The sequence below is a fragment of the Arvicanthis niloticus genome, chromosome X, assembly GCF_011762505.2.
Source record: "Arvicanthis niloticus isolate mArvNil1 chromosome X, mArvNil1.pat.X, whole genome shotgun sequence".
NCBI classification, from domain to species: Eukaryota; Metazoa; Chordata; class Mammalia; order Rodentia; family Muridae; genus Arvicanthis; species Arvicanthis niloticus.
In genome coordinates, this window is record NC_047679.1 from 53174285 (window position 1) to 53196409 (window position 22125).

Here is a 22125-nt window from a genome sequence, read left to right on the forward strand (position 1 = left end):
ATTTCTCCCTTTTCATAGCCAGCATCCCATTGTAACTTCCTTCCTTCCTTCCTTCCTTCCTTCCTTCCTTCCTTCCTTCCTTCCTTCCTTCCTTCTTTTTTCCTTCCTTCCTTCCTTCCTTCCTTCCTTCCTTCCTTCCTCCATCCTTCCTTTTTCCTTCCACCTTCCCACTCATCTAATCTGCTACATTCATCCAACCAGCTCACAGTCTCACTGGAGGAGCAAGTGCATACTAGCCTCAAGCAGTAACTTGCTTTTGATTTGTGTTGTTTAATGTTTCAAGATAGACAGGATTGCAGTGTGGACAGCTTTGAACCCATGGACATCCTCTTGCCTCCTATGGCCTCTCAAATACTGGAAACAACGGCATGTGCTACAGCAGGCAGCTTTCCCAGTAACTCTGCAGCCAGCCTGCCAGGGTTTGGATTTTCATTCTACTCAGTGCGGTCCTGTGGGGCCTTGGGTTGTTAGTCACTTAATCTTCCAATGCCTCAGTTTTCTCCTGTGGAGAATGGGAACACCTTGAGCTCCAAACTCAGGATTGAATATGTTGATATTTAAAGTGAGAGACGTCTAGTGTTCTATTATTATTGTTATTTAAAATATGGAGTATGGCCGGGTGGTGGTGGCGCATGCCTTTAATCCCAGCACTTGGGAGGCAGAGGCAGGTGGATTTCTGAGTTCTGAGTTCGAGGCCAGTCTGGTCTACAGAGTGAGTTCCAGGACAGCCAGGGCTACACAGAGAAACCCTGCCTCGAAAAACCAAACAAATAAAGAAATAAAATAAATAAAATATGGAGTATGACAGGGCAGGACAATAAGCTGCCTTATTGATGCCCAGAGATATGTCTGCCTGGGAGACAGGCTTGTAGCTGGAGACTGGCAGCCGGTGCTTACAGTCATCGTGTCAAAAAGCTAGCAAGACCAGTCATGACTAAAGATGCATTGTCCCTAGGATTCATGCCTGGCTCTATTGCTTCCTACTGAGTGACCTTATGCCAGGCATTTCCCTTCTGTCTCAGTTTCCTATAAAAACTTTTCTCTCTTTCCCTCAGTTTCCTTAACACATTTGGGACATTTGTTATGTGTCAGGCATGTTTTAAAGTTCACTGGAACTGCTTCCTAAAAGCAGAGCTATTTTTATCTAATTCATTTCATAGGTGAGGAAGTGAAGGCTCAGAGAGGTTGAGATGTCTGCCGAAGGTCACAGAGCAAGGGAAATGAGAAACAGAGCTGGGACTCCACCTCATCTTTCTTGCAGAGCCACTTCCTAGGGGAGCTGCTGTGAAGACTGGCAAGGTATGATATCCACGCAAGTGCTCGGCAGTCAGCCAGCCCACCCAGGGACGACCATCTCTTGGCTCTGGGCTCCAGGCACTGAGCAGGCCTTGAGGCAGTACCAGAAGACAGGCCAGAATTCTCTTGGTCAAAAGCAAGCTCAAACCTGGGCTAGTGGCCAAGGGAACTCAACCCCCTGAGACTGCTTAAGAGCAGAGACTAAGTCACTTCAGGATTCCTCAGAGCTTCAGAAGGGAAGTACTTGATAAATACAGGAAGGAAGCAGCATTATGGAGGGTCTCTTATGGCTGTCAGTGCTCCAGGTCTTCAAGCCCTCCTCCCAGACATTCCAGATGTCATTGTGCCTGTTTTCCTGATGAGGGACTTGAGGCTCAGCACATCCATGTAAGCATGTGCATAGCTGGGAGAAAAAACAAAAACAAAAACAAACCAAAACAAAAAAAAATACCATTGCTTCCAATGAACAAGCTCCACCTCTGCAGAAGTAGCACTGGGCAGAGCTGAAGGGTCATCAGATTTGCATATGTGGTCTGAGCCTTCACTGACAACTCCAGGGACAAAGCTGAACAAGTCCTATCCTCACCAGCTTAAAAGCCTGGAGAGATTCAGCATTTCCCCTTGGGAACACAGACGACCAGCAGGGACTTCTGACTTACCCCATGCCCAATGAGACCTCAGGCCAGCTACTTTCAGCCTGGAGGCCTTGAGCCTTTCTTCTCTCAGTGCTTGGCTGCAAGTGAGAAACTGATGTGGCAGCCATGTCTAATCAGGCAGGGGCCCCAAGAGACAGAGGCTCCTTCATCTCAGCCTGAGGAGGGGTCAGTCTGGGGCTCTGGGAGGAGCCTGAGGAGACACAGAGCCCATGCAGCCTAGACCAGCCCACATTCCTCAGCTGGCCTGGATGTGGTGAGCATGCTCAATGCTCAACCGGAAGCTAAGCCCTGCACCAAGAAGCCTTAGCTGCCATCTGTGCCTGCAGACTTTGGTGAGTGAGCAAAGGGCCTCAGGCAACAAGTCAATTCCACAGGGGGGAAAATACTTTTGCTTTATCATCCTCCTTTCCCCCCATCCCCCACCTTGTCTTACTCCGCCCCACCCCCCCAAAGGGACATTGAACTGTTGATATTTTGCTCCAGATCAGGCTCAGCCATCCTGGATTAGTCTTGCTAGATTATGTTGAGGTGTGCGAGCTTTCTACATAGCGGGTGCTTGTTTCTTTTCTCCTGAGACTTGGGCTTCTACAGGCCCAGAGGGAAGAACTAGGAGAAAGGCTTAAGTGCTTGCCTATGCATTATGTCAGTGCATTCACCTCACCCTGTAGGATCCTTGTGTCCTATTTTGTAAACCAGCAAGCCATGGCTGAGCAGCCCTGTGCCTTGCTTAGGACTCACAGCTAACGACCATTGAAACTGTTCCAGGCTTGTGTCTCAGATGCAAAAGTCTTTCAACTAGGCCACAGCACTGGAAACAAAGCTTCTCTGCAAGTCCTTCAAAGAACCGGAAAAACCATTGGTGGCTTTCTCTGCTTTCCTAAGGAGAGTCCTGCCTTGGGAAGGCAGGTCAGTATTCTAACAGCTTTCCATTTAAAAAAACAAACCTTTCTTCCCCATCCATGTGCTGGTTGAGGATTATTTAAGAAATGGCCCCAACCCCAAACACAAAGATAATTAAAAGGACCTAATCCCGCCACTGAGAATCGGCATCAACTAGCTCAATGGTAGATTTCCTGGTAAACCTGCTGTAGACACACACAAGATCTATTTGACAGCCTGAGATCCTAGTGGTCCTGCTCTAGGCCAGCTCTCACCTTCTAGCCTGTACCTTGTATCTTTATGAGACTCCGTCTGCTGGGTTCCATTTCCCCTAGGAGGCCAGCACATGTCAACACTTGTGATTTTCTGGGGTCTTGGCCTTGGCTAACAGTGCTTTCATCTTCCCCTTATCTCCCGACCTTTACTCTCTATCACATTATTGGACATCAACTAAGACTGTCTCTCTTCCAAGATGCAGGGGTGCAAATGCATATGCTGTGCCTCCAGGTCTGCGTTTGTTCAGTTCTCTTTGCCTGAGCTCCATACCCTCCTGCTTCCTTCCTTTTTTCCCCCTCCATTTCTGTTATATATGCATATGATTAAAAGAAATATCAGCCTGGCTTGGGGTGCACACCTTTAATCCCGGCACTCCAGAGGCAGTTGCAGGGGGAAAATCTCTGTGAATTTGGTGCCAGCCTAGCCTACATAGTGAGTTCCAGGCCAGGCACAGCCTACTTACTGTCTCAAAAAAAACCCAGATAGATGTAATCAAACAAATGAACAAACAAACAACAAAGCCCAAAGCAAATCAAATTGTAAAAAATTCCCCAAAGTAGACTGGAGGTCCAGTTCAGTGGTCCAAGGTTTGCTTTCCATGCCTTAGGACCCCCAGCACTGCAGAAGAAGAGGCGCCATTGAGATGCCTCAGCAGGTAAAAAAGAGCCTGCCTTGAAGTCTGACAAGTGGAGTTTGGTCCACAGGTCCCACATGGCAGAAGAGAAAAGAGACTGTTTGACTTCCACCCATATGCCATGTCACATGCATGCCCACACAGATATACACAGATGCACACACACACCAGAAAAAAAAAATGTAATAAGCTTTCTATAAAGAAAAGAAGGAAGGATGGGAGGGAGAGAAAGGATAGCCAAGCACACAGTGAAAAATAAGGACCCTCACTGTTACCCTTGTTCTCTGCTTCTGGTTCTCTATCTTTCCAAAGGTACTCTACAGCTAGCTAAACACTGAGACATGTAGATCTTTTTGTGAAATATGATCATCTGTAGACTGGCCCACTGCACTGCACCTGGCTTTTGTAACTTGCAGACTTCTGGAGACTGATACAGCAGTCTGAAGGATCTACCTGGCACTGGATACAGGCTATATCTAATAAAGCTTCTAATGGCTGTGTCATAATTTATTTAACTGGCCCCCCAGTGATGGACATTTAAACACTTGTTCATCTTGCAACTACAAACAAGGCAACAATAAATATCCTTGTACAAACAAACTGTGCTCTCGCGTAGGATAAATTCCCACTAATACAATTGCTGCTGGGCCAGTGTGTGCTGATTTGAAATGTTAATACATCACACTGAAGGATCTTTCAAACAAATACAACCAATTGACAACAGTGACAGCCCTAAAAGGACCAATTCTGCCTTCCTCCTGTCCTTTGCTTACTTGGCTGGTACCTTCTCACATTTGGTATCTGGGAATACCGGCCCTCCTTCCCAGCTTTTCGAACCAGACGCTTTGCTCCCAGCATTTGCCTCCATTTTTCCCAGGACATCACTGCCCTGTCTTGAGCCAATCCCCCACTCTAGACTACAAGTTCTTCAAGAAAAGAAGTAAGCTTCATTCATCGTTTGCAGGCCCTGGTTGAACACACCACAGGCAGACAGCTCAAAGACCTGTTGAAACTGAGCATGGTGATGCTTTCTTGTAATCCCAGCTCTCAGGAGGCTGAGGCAGGAGGACTGTAGTGAGTTTGGGTTTAGCCTTGGCCACAGAGTGAGAACCTGTCTCAAATCTTTGGAGGGAAACACCAACAACACCAACCTCAGTGTGCTGTGCTCCACCTTGTCTGCGGAACTGGAGCATAGGCCAATTCAGCAGGCCTTGCTGGACTCGTAGAAGATTGGCTGCCTGTGTCAGTGCCTCAGGCTCTGCTCTTTTGTGAGCAGATGCTATATCTCCTTGTCCCCAGCTCTTCAGAAGAGTGACCAGGTCTTGTTCCTCCTTTCCTGTCACCACAAGCAAGGTGTCTTCTTGTCCCTTACTCCCAAGCTGGGTTTGCAGTATGCAGCTGGTAGATCTCAGAAAGACTGGCAACACATAGCACTTGAGACCAGAAAACCCGAGGCAGATCTAGCAGATGTAGCTGGAGCTAGCTCAGGCTTTTCCACAGACCTCCAGATGCCCACTGGCTCCTAGCTGCTCTGAGTATAGGGCCGCTGGGGTTCAGACATCCCTTCTGCCCCTCCCCCAGCATTCTTTTGCTTTGGCTGCAGAATGTCACTGATTTCTGGGGCCAGCCGGCCTTGCCACTCTCCTGGAATTAACAGAAGAGACCAGGAAAATCACTATAGAAGGCTTGGGGCCGTGGGGTCCAAAGAACCTCTTGTGATGGTGAAGTGTGGAGACAGGAAAAGGGAATAGGGTGGGTGGTACATGCAGAGCTCACAGTGTGCCATTCAGCAACTGCAAATGCTATGGCATTTGGAAAGGTGGCTCACGGGCCCCACACCCAGCTTATTCCATGCAAGGATTGTCCCAGGTTAGGGCGTGTTGGGCAAGTGCTGTGCTATCTGCATGTGAGGCTTGAGGCTCAAACCCAGGCCAGAGGAGGGCCTGCTGAAGCTGGGGGTAGCATGAGGCTGAGTATGTTCTTGAGAGTCTGATTGGGTGGGGTCACATGGCTCCTACTGGGCCCTTGCTGTGCACACTCACACACACTCACACATACACTCCCTCTCCCACACCCATACTTGCACACCACTTACCTTGGGAGAGGATTTTAGTCACCCTTTCAGCAAATGTTGCTGAATACTTCTCTTGAGTGCCACATGCCAGGGGCTATCGAAAAGATTCAAACAGGTCTTCACCTCAACAACTTACACAGCTGAAGCGTGTGCTTGCTGTGTGAGCTTGTGTCTGAGTTTGATCCCCTGGAACCCAGAGGACATGGAAAGACCTGACACCACAGCACTGTCCTCCGATCTCCATGTGTTTGGCACACATGCACCCCCAACACACATATCATACAACAGTACAACTAAGGGGGCTTGGCACATTTTTTTCCAGAGGTTGGTACATGGGGCTTCTTAAAGGATGAGGAGGATTGGGACAGGTGTAAGGACATTTCAAGACACACAGGTGCAAGGGGTTTGCAGAGAGGGCTAAATCGAGCAGTGCCTTTGAAGAAAAAAAAAGGGGGGCTTTATGACTGTCCAATCTTGGTGTCAGCTGGGAGTACCACCTCTGGAATGTAGTGTGCTCTCAGGCAAGACATAGTGGTTTGTGCTGCAAGCTAGTGACCAAAATCTGGGGCTATTTATCCCATAGCCAGAGACCATGACGTGTGGTAGGTGGGAGCTTCAATGAACACACCAAATAACCTCTCAAAAATGAAGGTTTTACCAAGCACAGTGGTATGTACCTGGAATCCCAGTGCTTGGGGCTGGGGCAGAGGCAGGAGGTTCATCACAAGTTTGAGACCCAGTTGGGCTAGTGAGTTCCAGGGCCAGCCAGGGTTACAAAGTGAGAACATGTCTCAGATGTTGTCTTTTGCCATCTAGAGGCCCATGAGGCCTATTGTTCTAGAACTATAACTCCAGGTGCCAATAATGAACCTACTATAATTGACAAGGAACACACCCATACAAGTGGGCCTAGGGTGTCAATAGGTGTGCCATTTGGGGCTTTCTATTACAAATAACAGAAAGCAACTTGACATCAAAAGGTTGTATTGGAGGGAGGAGCTGCTTGAAGGCTGGGGAATCTAAAATGGAGGAACAGGAGGACAGGCAGACACAGACGCTGCCTGCTGGTAGACATTAAGGGCTGCCCCGCATCACTGTGGACCCAAGCTGTCACTGCTGCTTGTGCCATTACCGTCACTGCAAATGCTTCTGGACTCTGGGTCCTCCCACATCCCCGTCCAAGGCTTGAGGAACAGGGGTGTGATGGCTTTGGCTGAGGCACAGATCTTCGAGTCACCACCCAGACTGCAGTACGTTTCTCCAGCCATTAGGGGCCCTCCAGGAGCACTGGCCAGTATCCCCTTTCCCTGAACTGATTCATTCATTCTGCCTAAATGGGAAGTGTGGGTCATGGGAATGCCAGGGGAATGGGAAGATGATCAGTACTCAAGGGTGCTCCTAAAATTCTTTTGTGTGGTACCACTCAGGACACAAAAAAGGTGCATGGCAAACTACCAGAACCCACCAGAAGAGCCATATATTGGCTAAGGCCCAGAAAGAATGCAGAAATGCCGATGGGGAATGACACTGCGCAGTTGCAGCAAGGGCTGTGGCTTCTGTATGTGCTTCTGCATGTGAAGTGGGAGAGAGCCTTTGTGGAACTCTCCAATTTGATTTTTTCTTTATGCTGGCTGCCAGCTGGGATTGACGAAAATACAAGGGTACTGTATGAAATGGGGTGTATTCTATCAAGTGGAAACTCAATAGCCCCTTCCCTTACACCCTCCACCCCAACTCTCCATCCTTCCCTAGGGGTGCTCTTGTGCCATAAGTTGGATATGTGGTCATTGAGTTTTCAGACACTTTTCATGTCTAGCTTGGATCTAAATTTTATTAGGTTTATTACTTTTGTGTAATTTGTCTGAATGTATACGTGTGCACCACATGTGTGCTTGGTTGCTAAGATACTAAGAGGGCACTGGATCCTCTGGAACTGGAGTTATAGATGATTTTGAACTACCATGTAAGTACTATGAATCAAACCTGGGCCCTCAACAAGAGCAGCAAGTGCTCTTAGCCTCTGAACCATGTCACTGGTCCCCTAGTTTGGCTTTCAAAGGTTTTACATTAAGCCTCTATATACTGTTCTATGCCATGTTTTCCCTTCTTCTTTATTAACATTATGTCTTGGACAGCACTCCCTATCAGCACTTGGTAAAACTTACAACTGATGCATATCTTTAATTCCATACTACCAAACTCTCAAAATTGGGTACAGCTGACTTGCTATCGACTAGCAAACTGCTCTCTAAAGCTGCTAGTTCACATGTAGATCAATTGCTTATGTCATCCCATTCTTCTTCGGAGGTGAAATTAGATATGACCAGGAAGACAAACTCTTGCTTTCTAAAGAGCAGCATATGTTTCTCTGGTGTATTCACTGACCCATCACTGAATCCCAGTGAGGCTGAAGACTGACAATGGCCAGGCTTTCTGAATGATAAGTCTCCTCCCAAAAACTGTTGGTAGAAATAGAACATTACTGCAATCACTCAAGACAGCAATTTGGCAATATCCACTTAGTGAAGATGTGAAAAAGTCAGGTTATAAAGTGATAGCACACATCCCACCAATTATGTCCATTTTAGGAACAAACCCAGTTGCTTGTGGATACATACATACACACACACACACACACACACAACTTGTGTACACGTGTCCAGAGATGTAGACAAAGAGTAAACACTGTTTTCTGGTTAGTGCTTACCTCTAGATGAACGAAGATAGTGAGGAAGTCAGCTGTGTCTGAGTTTTATGGATCTGAAGCAGGGCAGCAAACTGAGCTGCTTTGTTTGCCCCGTGTAGGTGAGCACCCTGCTGTTCCGCACCATAGTGCTGCCACATTCCTACCTGTGTTACTGAGTTAAGATGTGTAAGCACAGTCAGACCTTTATTTATTTTTTATTTTATTTTATTTTTCACCCATTCTGACAGCTTCGATTTTCTCAAAGGTGATTTGAACTTGCTCACCCATACACTTTAGATTCATTTTGTACCACTGTTTCTCTGTGGTTTTCTTTCCAGTTTGTTTTTCTCTTTAGTCAATCTTTTCTGTACAGCAAGCAATTATACACCTTATTCCTATTAAAGACATTTTTGGTGTTCTGATGAGCATTTCTAGTGAAAACTAGTTTTTCTAGAAGCGAGAACACTGAAACACAATACTTTTGTTGCAAATGCAAGGGATCAATTTAGAGTTACCTGGTATCACAATTTCAGACAAAATCCAAATGATGCCATTGTTCTGTGTCAAAGCAAAAGAAGAACTTTAATAAGCTTTTACACCACTGCAAATACAGGAACATTAACCCATGACATGCAACAAAAGTAATTTTGTCTTTTCGACATATTTAACAGATAACCCTGACGTCAACAGGTAAGAGAGACACAGTCTACAGAACAAGGATGATTTGTTTCAACTTTCAGGTTAGAAAATGTATGTTCTTACTGCAATCTCAAGTAGCATTTAGAAAGTTTACTTTCCCTTTTCTACCTTCTAAACGAGAGGATGATTTTTAAATGTAATTGTACACAATCATTTTACATGGAATTAATCACAAGGAATCAACAACTTTAGTCTAATTGACTGACTGATTTCATTGCCACTGGTAAATTTTGAACAAGGGCTCCTGTAGTATTGTGGGTTTGACAGGGAACATACCAGGCTGATTGTATGAGCCTTGGCTTTTAGAGCGGGGGAGGGAACATGCAGCGGCACACTGGGCAGGTGCCAGACTTCTGAAGCCAGATGGACACGCATGGCTTGTGGAAAAAGTGGTGGCATGGTAGCTCAGTTGCCACCTCCCCCTTCACATACTCGCTGCAGCAGATAGGACAGCACATTTCCTGGCCCACTGCACCATGATCTTCGGTGACCAAGATTTCAGGAAGTGCGTCAATGCTCTCCTTGCTTGCAGGTGGGTTAGCCACTTCAACATCAACGGCAAGAGACTCTAAGTGCGCAAGGGCCGTCTCCATCGCCTGGGCCAGGCGCTCTTCGAGAGCCATGTAGGTGAGGAACTGAGGATCCACATAGGAGATGGCTTCTGCCACTCCCAAGCCATCTGCAAATCCATCAAACAGGCTCCAGTCCACTTCAAGGTCTTCGCTGACGCTGGAGTCATCTTCCAGGTTGTTGTTTCCGTCCAGCACGAACATCCCAGGCTGGATCAGGTCATGGGTAGACTCATTATCACCCTCGCTGCTGCTTTCATTCTCGTTGTAGCGGAGCCAAGGGATTTCTCCTTCTTCCAGAGAGGCCTGCTCTTCTTCCTGAAGAGATGGATCTTGTACTTCTTCAGGATAGCCACTGCCATTGCTGCCAGCACTGGCGAGGCTCCCGGCTCCAGCTTGCTGAGGTTCCTGTTCTTCCTTCCCTTGCAGAGGCTCCCAGCTTTCTCCACTAGAGGACTGGGGTTGTTCCCGGCTTCGGTACTTCCTGCGCAGAGCAGCCATCCACTCTTTGTCGCTGTCAGAATCTTCCTCGTAGTATCGGTAGTAATCATCAGTGTATGCCCAGAAGTCAGGGTCTGCCATGGTTCGCCGCCGTCTTGGCCCTTTATCTGCCTTCGCTTGCTCATTCCTGGCATCCTGGTCTTCAGCATACCTTGGCTCAGATGAGCTGCTGGCAGCCTCACCTCGGCCTCTTCTGGCTAGGCCCTCGGCATGAGCTTCCTCAGCATCGGCAGCATCCCTCCACCTGGAAGTACTGTGTGGTACATCATCATCATCATCAGTATCAAAAAACACTTTTGGTTTCATGCAGTTTGGAGTCGCCACATTCCGGACTTTGGGTCTCACCACCGGTTCCTCGGCACTCTTTGGGGTATTTTCCCCACCACCACAGATACTCACAGGAGCCCTGCTAGGACGAGCTGGTAAACTGTGCCTCTCCCTCTCCAAGCTGTTGTTACCTTTTGCAGCTGCCCTGCCTTCAGCAGAAGCAATCTGAGAGGCCGAGGAGCCGTTCTGCTTAGAGAGGTCTGCTCTGCGAGCAGAGCACCTCGCAGCAGGGGGTGATTCTACCTTGCCACGCTCCTCTTTCACATCATGGTTAACACTAGCAAAGCGGGAAGACCTTGCCCCCTTCTCGGGATCATCCTTAAACTTGCCAGTTTTCCCTCTCACTGGCAGTCGATCAACAGGCCCAGCCCCCTCCTCCTCACTATCACGAGCCACTAAAGTGTCAATGTGTCCATAAGCCAATCCTCTTCGGCTCCCTGAGGCCCTGTACTCTCTTGGAGGATACCTGGAATAATCCTCATTCTCAACAGCCAGGCTGGCTCCCGAGCCCTCGTTGTCATCCCAGCGACGACGTGTGCTGGCAAATGGTGACCTGCTCCTCTTGCTCTGATTGGCAGTTGATCTGTGCATTGGGACTTCGGATGTTGTCCTTCTCTGGTTGGCAATCCTTTCCTGCTGGCTCATGGATGGCCTGAAACTGACATAAGCATGCCTCCTTCCATAACTCCTGCCTGTACCTGACTGATACCCTCCTGCTGGTTTGGGCCGAATAGGCTTGCTAGATCCCTGACCCATGGCTCTGACTCAGAGTTTCCAACAGAGCTGGGCTGCAGATGTAAAGGCTCTTGTTCCCAGTTCAGAACTACAGAACAAGATCTATTTTTCCTTCAGGAGGCAGGTAACAGACTGATAGGGGCCCTTTAAAATTAGTTTCACTGTCTTCTAAGGCCTGAGGTAGCATTCCAGTGACTGATGTGGACCTGGAACACATGTTTAATGTTTGCAAAATGATTATAAGACTGGGTTCACCAGAAAACCAGAGTGGAGAATAAGACAGAAAGTGTAGTAGAGGGGTAGGGGTGAGGCACAAGGTGACTGAATACTTAGAAGGCAGGTTTGCTACGGAACTATGGGAAGAGTAAAGCCAGCTGTGAGGGGTTTTTGTTGGGAGTGGTGGTCATTTTCTGAGAATTTCTGAGAATTATTTGGGGAATAATACAATTTAGGATGGAATTGAAAATATAGTTCACTGTGTATGTGTGAGTGCCAGTGTCTGTCAGGGGAGAGACAGGTGAATAGGGGGCCAGCAATCCTGCAATGCAGGGATTTCTGTAAGGGAGGATGCATATGCGTGTAAAAGTCACAGGAGTGGGCAGGGTGGCTTTAGAGAGGAAGGCTGTAAGAAAGAGAAGGGTCACCATTCCCATTAAGTGTGGCAGCTGGAACTATAGAGGGAAGCCTGCATTTATGTGCGTTATCATGGTCAAGGAAGTGTGAGGGTATCTGTAAGGAGACGAGGAAGGTATCTAAGAGCCAATACAGACAGGAGCCAACAACAGACACAAGAAAGCACAGAGGATGTATGTGACGCTGGGACACAGAGGCCAGCAACCAAAGAATGGTGGTATGTGTTAATATATCAAGCAGGAAAGTGGGTAGTGTCCCCAGAGGATATCTGTGTGAAGGTGCAGTAAGGAAGAGAAAGGGACATTTGAGAATAGTGCGTAGCCAGCTTCCTGTGTGTACACATGCATATACATGGCAAGCAATAAAAAGATGATGTCTTTACATGTGCGTATGTAGCAGACACAGACAAGGGAGGCCATTTCTGAGGCAGGGAGGGAGGGGGAGAAAAGGAGAAAGAGGGACAGGGAGGGGGAGAGAGGGGAGAGAGAGGAGAGAGGAGGGAGACAGAAAAGGGAGAGAGGGAGGGAGGGAGAGAGGAAGGGAGATGGGGAGAGGAGAGGGGGAGAGAGGGAGGGGGAGTCATGGAAGAGGAGGAGACAGGGAGGGGGAAGAAGGGAGGGGGAAGAAGGGAGGGGGAGAGAGGAAGGGGGAGAAAGGGAGGGGGAGAGAGGGAGGAGTCATTCAAAGGAGTGGGTCAGAGCAGGAGGATGGGGAAGATTCTAGAGGTATGCGAGTCAGAGCAGGAGGAGGGGTAGAGGTATGCGGGTCAGAGCAGGAGGAGAGGGAAGATTCTAGAGGTAAAAGATAGGTTGGGGGGAGAGAAGGAACTAGAAGGTGTGTGAGAGGGTGTGTGCTTGCCTGTTGGCGCATGCGTAGAGGCGGAGCTCGCAGGAACCTTGAGGATGCAGGGACAGGGACCAGACTGCAAAGGAGGTTTCTGTGTGTGCGCGTGCCCGTGTAAATGCGTATGCGCAAGCGCGCGCGTGCGACACAGAGGAGGGGGTGCAATGTCATAATAAGAGACAGGAATACGTTATCAGCTCAAAGGGCAAACGCAGATCAATGTGGCAGGGCAAAAGAAAGAAAAGGACATGTAGGAACCCTGGTTTACCCTTAGAATATTGTTTATCTTCTAATTAATTCTTTCCCTGGGCACATCTCTGTACCTAAAGATCTTGGCCATGTGTCATTCGATAAAACAGCAGTTAAATGAGAGGAAGAAAGGCCATAGAGTGCTCTGCAAAGAGGCCAAGAGCACTGCAAGGAGAGACAGGTAGGAGTGGCAGAGGGCCGCGACCACCAGTTCGCTCTCAAACAGCCATGAAGGCCATTCAGCCTGGGGCCCACGCGGCAGGGGCTGGGCAGCCAGGGATGCAATCCCCAAAGAGGCCATAGGCCTCGGCGTGTGGTCAAGTCCCCTCCGCCCCACCCCGCTCCCAAGACGAACCCGCAAAGGGGTCACTGGGATTCTGCCCGTGCCCACCCAGCAGCACTCGCCCACCAGCCCGGGCTACTGCCACAGGCCGCCTCATACTCACCTTCCTGGCCAGTGGAGCGCTCGGAGCTGCAGAGCTGTCGGACCTCCGGACGCCACCACCACTGCTGCTGCTCCGGGTCTCGGCTCCTCCCCCGCTAAAGAGCACTAGGGCAGGCGGGGACTGCGGCGGCGGAAGTGGTTGTGACGTCAGCGCGCGTCCGCCCCCTTGATGTGGCGGGGGCGGCTGCTGCCCTCTGTGAATTGGGGTGGGCTCAAAGCGTCATTTCGTTCGAAACGCTGTGATTTTTCAGGGGAACAAAAAAAAAAAAAAAGGCAGCGAGAACTATAACCGCATTAACAAATGTTAAACATTTGCCACCTTCCCTTCCGTTTTTTTTTTTTAAATAAAATGAAATCCGAACATTCTGATTAATTCTAACGTGAGAGTTAATTACCTTACTATATCACATCCTATGTTCCATGCTATGGTTTGTCTGGGATATAAAATCTGAAGCGGTATTCAGGGTTGCAGTAGTAACGTCACATTTTAAAAACCTGGTGTTTGAAGCAAACAGAAGGTGTTTAAAGTGAAATCTGGTGCTGTTCCTCACAAAACCAGGATTGTCTATGCAAGAGATGATCGTTCATTACATGCAGCACAGGTTCTCATGTTGTGAATCGCACCACATTTTAATGTCACAGATCAGGTCGTGATGGCGCAGGCCTTTAATCCCAGCACTATGGAGGCAGAAGTAGAATAATTGAGTTCGAGGCCAGCCTGGTTTAAAGAGCAAGTTCCAGGACAGCCAGGGCTACAGAGAATAACCCTGCCTTGAAAAAAAAAAAAAACAATCAGTCAATCAAATAAGCAAACAAACAAACCAGAAAGGTCACAGATAAGCTTTTCTTGAACTCCTCAAATTGCCCTGATCCTTAGAACACTCAATGTTCCTGCCTTCTCAGCAGTAGCAAAGATTTGTTCTTACAGGAAATACAGCATGTAGTAGAACAAAAATGCTCAAGGGTGACAATACAAATAGTATGGGTAATTTTTATTACAAGAATACTGTGGGAACATAAGGGGGAAAATATCAAACAAGGGGCAAGAAACAAGGAGAGGGTGGGCAAGAACAAAGGGTATAGAAACAAACCAAACCGGAGCCAATCCACAAGTGGCAGTGTGTACTATGCACTAGTATCTATAGAAAACCAAATTCAGCCTACACACTGGCTCATGTCTTTGATCCCAGCCCTGCAGAGGCTGAGGCGGGAAGACTTCTGGGGTTTGTTGTTGTTGTTGATTTGTATTTTGTATTGTTTTGTTTGTTTTTGTGGCCAGCCTGGTCTACATACGGACTTCCTGGATAGCCAGGGTTACAAAGAGGGAGACTCTGTCTCAAGGAAAAAAAAAAAGAACATTTTTTTTATCCTTTTTTGGAGTGGAGAGGGTGGAATAGGGTGTCAGGAAGGTCTGCTGGAGTTATCATCAGACAAATTCTTAGTATGTAGCTCAGGCTCACCCTGAACTTTCTTGGTTGCTGAAGCTTACACATTAAAATTAGCAATACTAATCTACAAATAAATAAGTCAAAGTAAAAAGCTTTGAAGAGAAGACAATAGTCATTTCAGAAACCAAAAGAGGTAGGATAATCATTAGATGTATGTGTCAAACAATGGCATTTCAAAAACTATGAAGCCATCAGGAAGTGGATTCTTGTAGGAGCCTTAACCCACACTTTTTGTACTATGGACATATCAAATGGACTTCTAAATAAGTAAAGACACAGGGAGACTGAACAACACAGTTAATAAGCTGGATCTAACATATATGCATTTCTCTACTCAAGAGGGTTCAGTTTTGTATAAAAATACTCATTTCGAACAGGGAAACATACAGTATAAAATACCTACTGGAATTCATCTGTCACACAGAGCAACTGTTGCTTTTGTTCAAGCTTCAGAGCCTCTGTTTCTGAAACAAGAGAATTAATTACAGCTGACGCTTTGACTCTCTCCAATTCACCTTAATGTCTTCCCTTAAATAAGTAGCATTTGGAAGCTTGTATTTTCCTGTGCACACTATACATTACTGTTTGTTTTGTTTTAAATTAGGGATACCACATCTTAAAATTTCATGAAATATTATCTTTGGAAATTTGGCAATATTGATACACGCAGCTCTGAGTCATATATTTTTAACTATTGAATGCTATTGTGTCAAATATCTAATATGGTATGACTAGAATATTCTATGGTAAGGAATTCCAGTGCACAAATTATGCAATTTATGTATCTCTTTCCTTACTAATAGATTTGGATCATGTCTGTCTAGTGAGATTATGAGAATTCAATGAACATCTTAGTATGTGGCTTCTTGTGTCCTTCTCCAGGGTACTTTTCAACTTGACCCATGGTGTTTTGAAAGTTTACTCTTCTTGGCCCTCCTGGAAGATGAGTCTGATTTCCTCCAGTGGGCTACCCTTGGGGAAAACTGCTTCTGCCTCTAATAGATGCCTGTTTATTCTGGTAAGCTGGTCCCAGTGTCAACATTTTTAACCTATGCTCTGATGGGGAAAGGGATTGGAAAAACTGCTCTGCTCTGTGTACACACATTTAAGTGGGATTTCTTGGGAAAAATAGAAAAGTAGTTATCTGGGTATGGTGGTGCAGGCCTTTAATCCCAGTACTCAGGAGACAGGCAGCTAGGTCTTTATGAGCTCCAATCTAGCCAGGGCTATATAGAGATCCTGTCTCAAAACAAAGAATCCAAAACAAACAAAAAATGTAGCAGTAATTTACTGATGGATAACAAATTGTCCCAAACACATAGCGCTTAAAACAACAAACATTTATTATGGCAGTGTTTGTGAATAGAGAATCCAGACATGGTTTAGTCATGGTGCATCAGGCTTGAGTATATGAAGATGTACTCAAATACACTCATCTGTGGTTGTGGTCTCATTTGAAGGTTCAGCTGTGGTGGGAGCTCCACATGACAACATGTATGTTGTTAGGCTTCAGAAAGTTTATGTCCAAGCCTAACCTGGATTGACTGGCACATTGTTACTCTTGTCATATGGATCTGTTCACAGACTTCTTGGTCTCATCACAATGTGGCAGCTGCTGTGGTGGTGGTGGTGGTGGTGGTGGTGCTGGTGCTGGTGTGTGTGTGTGTGTGTGAGAGAGAGAGAGAGAGAGAGAGAGAGAGAGAGAGAGAGAGAGAGAGAGACAGAGACAGAGACAGAGACAGGGAGAGAGCACAAAGATAGGACATAGTCTCTTTTTATAACTTATTCTCTAGAGTGACATCTCATCATTTTTGCGCTCTCCCATTTAATAAAAAGCAAGCCACAGAATCTGTCCCTTTCATGTATCAATCTGTAGCCGCAGTTGTTCATAGTTTTCCACTATTATCTGCTACTGTTTATGAAATCTATAGTAATCTTTCATTCCTGATACATGTGATTTTGTTTCTCTTTTGGGGAGGCTTAGTAGTCTAGTAGATATTTCCAAAGACTGGGTTTGGGCTTATTTTCTTTCCTGTTTATATGTATTCAATCTCATTGATTCATGTTTTACTTCTTATTATATATTTTCTTCTGCTTACTTTGGATTTAAATTGTTTTTTTTCTAGTTTCCTATAATATGGACCTAGATGACTGACTTTAGGTCTTTCTTACGTTCTAATATGTATATTCAATGCTACAAATTTCCCTCTAAGCACTGTTTTTGCTGCAACCTATATGTTTCAGTAAATTGTATTTTTAAAAAATTTCATTTTTCCTAAAATACTTTTTGCAGTGCTGAGGATTGAACCCTTGCCTCCTGGGAAAATGCTCTGCCATTGAGCCACACATCCCCCACCCCACCCTCAATCTTTTTTTATGTTGAAACTTCTCCTTTGACCCATATGTTATTTAGAAGTTTATTGTTTAATCTCCAAGTATTTGGGGATTTTCCAGCTATCGTTCTGTTATTGATTGCTAATTTAATTTCACTGTGGTCTGAGAGCATACTTTGTATGATGTCTATTCTTTTAAATTTGTTACGGCATGTTTTATGGCCCAAGATGCGGTCTATCTTGGTGAATGTTCCACATGAGTTTGGAAAGAATGTGTATTCTGTTTTGTTGGATGGAGTAGTCTATAAATGTCAATTAGATACAGTTGATTGATGGTGCTATTCAGTTCAACTATATTCTTACTGATTTTCTGGATGGATCTGTCAATTATTGATAGAAAGGCATAAACTATAATAGTGGATTCATCTAGTTTTCCTCGTCCTATAACTTTTTGCCTCATGTATTTTGAAACTGTGTGGTTAGGCAAATATATATTATGGAATTTTATCTTCCAGAAGACTGGATTCTATTAATCCTCAGTTTATCCCCAATAATTTTATTTGTTCTGAAAGTTGTTATGCCTTAAATTAACAAAGTTACACTGGCTGCCTTTTGATGGGTATTAGCATGGTTATATCTTTCTCCGACCATTTCCTTTAAAATATTTATTTTTATTATTTTTAAGTGTGTGTGAGAGAGTGTATGTGTGTGTGTTTGTATTTTCACATGAGTGCAAGTGCCCTCAGTGGCCAGACTAATTGGATTCCCCAGAGCAAGAGTAACAGGCAGTTGTAAGCCATCTGACAAAGTGGCTGGGAATTGAATTCCAGTCCTCTGGAAGAGCAGCTGAGCCATCTCTCCAACTCCCTTCATCTATCCTGCACGTTTATCTTTAAAATAGAAATCATTTTGGCAATGTGTTGGTGGGTCTTGTTATTGTTTTTTTCCTAGTTGGTTGGTTGGTCTTGCAAGGCTGAGGATCAAATTAGGCCTTTGCATATGCTAGGCAGGTACTCAATCACAGGGCTACATCCTCAGTCATGGGGCTTGTGATTTAGCCCACTCTAATAGTGTCTATTAATCAGTACATTTAGGCTGCATTCAAATGACTATTGATGTACTGTAGTTATCCCCATATCTACCATATTCGTGATCATTTCTTATTCATTGCTATTGATATTTGCCTCTTTTGAGGGGAAAGCAATTGTTTTGTTTTGGTTTTGTTTTGTTTGTATGGTTTCACTGTAAAGCTCAGTCTAGCTTTGAACTTTTCATCCTCCTGCTTCAGCTCCCTGAGTGCTAGGATTACAAGTGAGTTCTATGCCACTATGTTTTTTCCTTTGTTCCCTTCGGACATTTTGTTTGGCTTTTTTTTTTTGTTGTTGTTTACGATTTCATTCGTTCCCTCTCTTAGCATATTAATTGTACTTACTTTCAAGTTCAGCTTGCAATCAACATTTCCTCACATTCACTTTCTAACAAAGGTGTATGTAGCACTGCATGAACAGAGTGGAGTATTTCCTCTCCCTCCCCCTGTGCCTTAGAATGAGCCTATCATCTATTTCTTTATCATTCAATAGTGTTACTACTATTTTTGATGAACTGCCATTTCTTCTATCAGTTATGAGTAAGAAGAAGCTACTAGAGACAGTACATATAAAGTGGCAGAGCCTTTGCAGCCAGCAAGTTTGCAATATGTACAAGCGAGTTGGATTGTGTGCCCTCAAGATTCATATTTTAGAAATTGATCCTCACAATCAGGTCTTCTGTAAGAGCAACAAGTGCTCTTAACTACTGAGCCATCTCTCTAGTCCCTCATCAGAATGGATGGGGAAAAGCATCTATACTGAACGTGTATTAATGTTTTTGTCATTGTTTCCGAAACAATCCAGTATAAATAACATCTATTTACGTAGCAATTGTAATGTATTAGGTATTTCAAGTAGATTACAGAAGATTTCATGTTTATAGGAAGAGATGTGCTAATTACATGTGAACAACACACAACTTTTATAAGGAACTTGAGCATCCGCAGATCTTAGTATCTCTAGGACTGAGCATTCTTGCCACTCATCCCGTTGCTAGTCTCACTCAATAGCAGCCTTTAGAAGTCAAGTGGCAGAGTAATTATTAATCCCCATGGTTGTCCAGTATTTTCTGGTGGGGATGTATCCTAGTCTAAGCAGCCACTGACTACTAAAAGACAATTAAGATTTTCAGTGCCCCCCCCCAACATGAATGGATTTCAGTGTTTTCTTAAGCACTGTGAGCACTAAGAGTAATACTTCATAACACATCTTCATACTTAAAGGCTTTTTAGGTGTGATCGAGGATTTTCATTCTGTGGGATGATATCACAGAGTAGGCTATGCTATCATCAACCAGATTGGATAATGTGTATCTTTTTTTTTCCTGCTGTGCTAGAGCCTGAACTCCTGGCCTTGAGCCTGCCTAGCAAAGGTTTCATCAACCAAGTTATATGTCCAGCCCTTGTACATTCATTCAGACAGTTCTGCCAGGTTGTCTTTCTGCAAGGCTGGAGCATTCTCGTTTTCTTTTGCCATGTGTGGCCCTGTTTTGTGGCTTGCCTGATCCTATGCACATTCTTCTTCTGGAATTTGAAACACCAAAAGAAATACCAAAGGTTAAAGAGATGTAGTCGAGTTATGCTTGCCTCAAATCACTTTGGAAAACCAACTCCTTGTTTTGAAAACACATCCTTGTATGTGTTTTGAAAAGCATCCTACCTGAGTTTGCCAGAGTTGAATTGTGTTGCTGGCAACCCACACAAATTTACAAACTCAGAGACAGAGCCTTGAAACTGGTCATAAGCCAAACACCAATCCCAGCTACAAACTCAGCTCTAATCCAGGCCACAGACTTGGTTCTCACCCAAGTTTGAAACTGAGGGCCAATCCTAACCCCACAATTCACTGAGCCCTGTCTGGCATCTCTCTAGTGGGATGCAAGGGGTTTCAGGTGAGCCAGCCAGTTGCTAAATTGCAGTCAAATGTCTCTAGAGCCTGGGACTCAAATTTAAGTCTCTGCAACACCTAAACCCATGGCTTCTGCAGTAGAAGACAATTCCTTATAAAGCTAAAGCTCGAGGTGGTTGGTGAAGGAGGTGCGGGTTTCAGAAAATAACATCAAAAGAGAACCTGGTGGGGTGGGATCAGATGTTTAGTTTGTGGAGGTAGAAGATGAGGACAGGGAGCTCTGAATCAGTTTCCACATAATGGGGCCAGATTTGAGAAAGTCTGGTATCTGGATACAAACAGGGATAGATGGGACTAGACTGAATCCACTGCTGGGGTCTGGGTGGGTTCTTATGAGACAAGGGACCTGCACCCAAAGAATTTACATGGAGAAGTGCAGGTAGTCCAAAGGCCTCCTTTGTCTCTCAGCTTCCTGGCACTGTATCGACCTGCCTATTGGCCTCAGGAGGCTTAGCCCTTCTCCAAGATGCCTCAACTTCCCATAGGCCCAAAGCCACCTGCCACCACCCCCATCATCCACCTCCCCCCCTCTCCCCACACTCTACTCCAGCCTTCTCTTCCTTCCTTTCCCTGGCAGGGCTTCCCATTGTGTGCCTCCTGTTGAGTTTCAGGGATTAGAACTTTGATTTGTGTGTGTGTGTGTGTGTGTGTGTGTGTGTGTGTGTGTGTTTCCCTGAGGGATTGAGTTTCTTTCTCTTTTCCCTAGAAATAGTAGGATCTTGCCCATTCTGGTCTCTGTCCCACCTCAAGGAACACTGTAAGAAATTACACAGGACTTTCTGGGTGTGGGGCTGAAGGGGAAAGCCAAGAGTGTGGGGAGAGGTTAACGTTTGCCAAATACCTAGTATCTGTCAGGCAAGTACTTTACCTGCAGTCTCATTTACTCCTCACAGGAAGCCAGGTCACTGTCATGTTCAGATGAGGAGCTAAGGCCTAGACATGTTAAATGTTTGTCTGAGGATACTCAGATAGATGAAACAGAGCTGTATTTTGGACCTGGAACTGTGCAGTCCAAGCCTAGCTACTTTAAGGCCTAAGGTTGGAAGAAGGTGATAGCCTCAGTTCCTGCCTAAAAGGGATGCCTTCCAAGTGAGGAGATCCCTGGTGGAGGCTGAGAACAGCATCCTAGGACCAGCCAAGCACCCAGCCTGAACAGGCAGCAGGCTCTAAGTAGACTGGGGAGGGCTGGAAAGGCCAGGCTGGGCTCACAGAGAAGCAGATTGTTCTCCACTCTGCCCTGAGTGCTTCCATCCACTAATAGTGTTGGGGTAATAGTGGTGGGTTAGGCAGAGTTCAAAGGTCACAACATAGCCATTCACAGGCAAGAACTCTGGGTTTCCCGGAGGCCTCACATTTCCATCTTGGCAATAGAGAGATTGTATTAGCTAATGGCCAAGACCCATGGCAGTTGCTGCCAGTGTATGGATGTGTGGGGGTGGGTGGGTGGGGGGTGTCAGCCTAAGCAGGGACAAAGCATTGTGGCCTCATCAGTAGGAAAGCTTTGCCCACAGAACATGACTTGGGGTAAGAGTGAGAGCAAATATACGCTTGGAAGGTGGATCAGTTGCTGGCACAAAAATAGCTCCATTGGGCTGGCCTGGGATCTGAGCCCTGCCTCTGGCTGCCTCATTCACAAAAGAAGTATAGAGGAGAAGCAAGCTGCAGGCTGGGTTTGTGGGAAACAGGCCTTTGAAAATAGGAACACCACTCAGGGAGGTACAAAGAGGCAAGAAAGAGTTGGAAACACAACACAGTTCGTTGCCCTGAGAAGAAGAGATGCAAAAAGGGAGAATTTATTTTTGAGCAAAAGACTGAGTTCAGAATTCCATCAAGGCATGAGGTGCCG

The 22125-nt window shown here is 45.8% G+C and overlaps 1 protein-coding gene across 4 annotated transcripts; it reads right to left on the reverse strand.

Annotated features, from left to right (window-relative positions):
• Positions 1–8792: 8792 nt before the first annotated feature.
• On the reverse strand, positions 8793–13633 carry Pja1 (praja ring finger ubiquitin ligase 1). 4 transcript variants are annotated; one of them, XM_034485269.2, is made up of 3 exons: positions 13504–13633; positions 11064–11255; positions 8793–10523 (listed from the first exon to the last, which is right to left on the reverse strand). In XM_034485269.2, the coding sequence occupies exons 2-3, from the start codon at positions 11240–11242 to the stop codon at positions 9503–9505; spliced, it is 1200 nt and encodes a 399-aa protein (XP_034341160.1). In that variant the 5' UTR covers positions 11243–11255; positions 13504–13633; the 3' UTR covers positions 8793–9502. The 4 variants fall into 4 exon arrangements, with proteins under 4 accessions (XP_034341160.1, XP_034341158.1, XP_034341156.1 ...); XM_034485267.2 differs by having other exon boundaries at positions 8793–11255; XM_034485265.2 differs by having other exon boundaries at positions 8793–11538; positions 13504–13629.
• Positions 13634–22125: the final 8492 nt, after the last annotated feature.

Coding starts and splice junctions, on each gene's coding strand:
- Pja1 (XM_034485265.2), bottom strand. CDS start 11,353: ATGGGTCAGGGATCTAGCAAGCCTATTCGGCCCAAACCAGCAGGAGGG.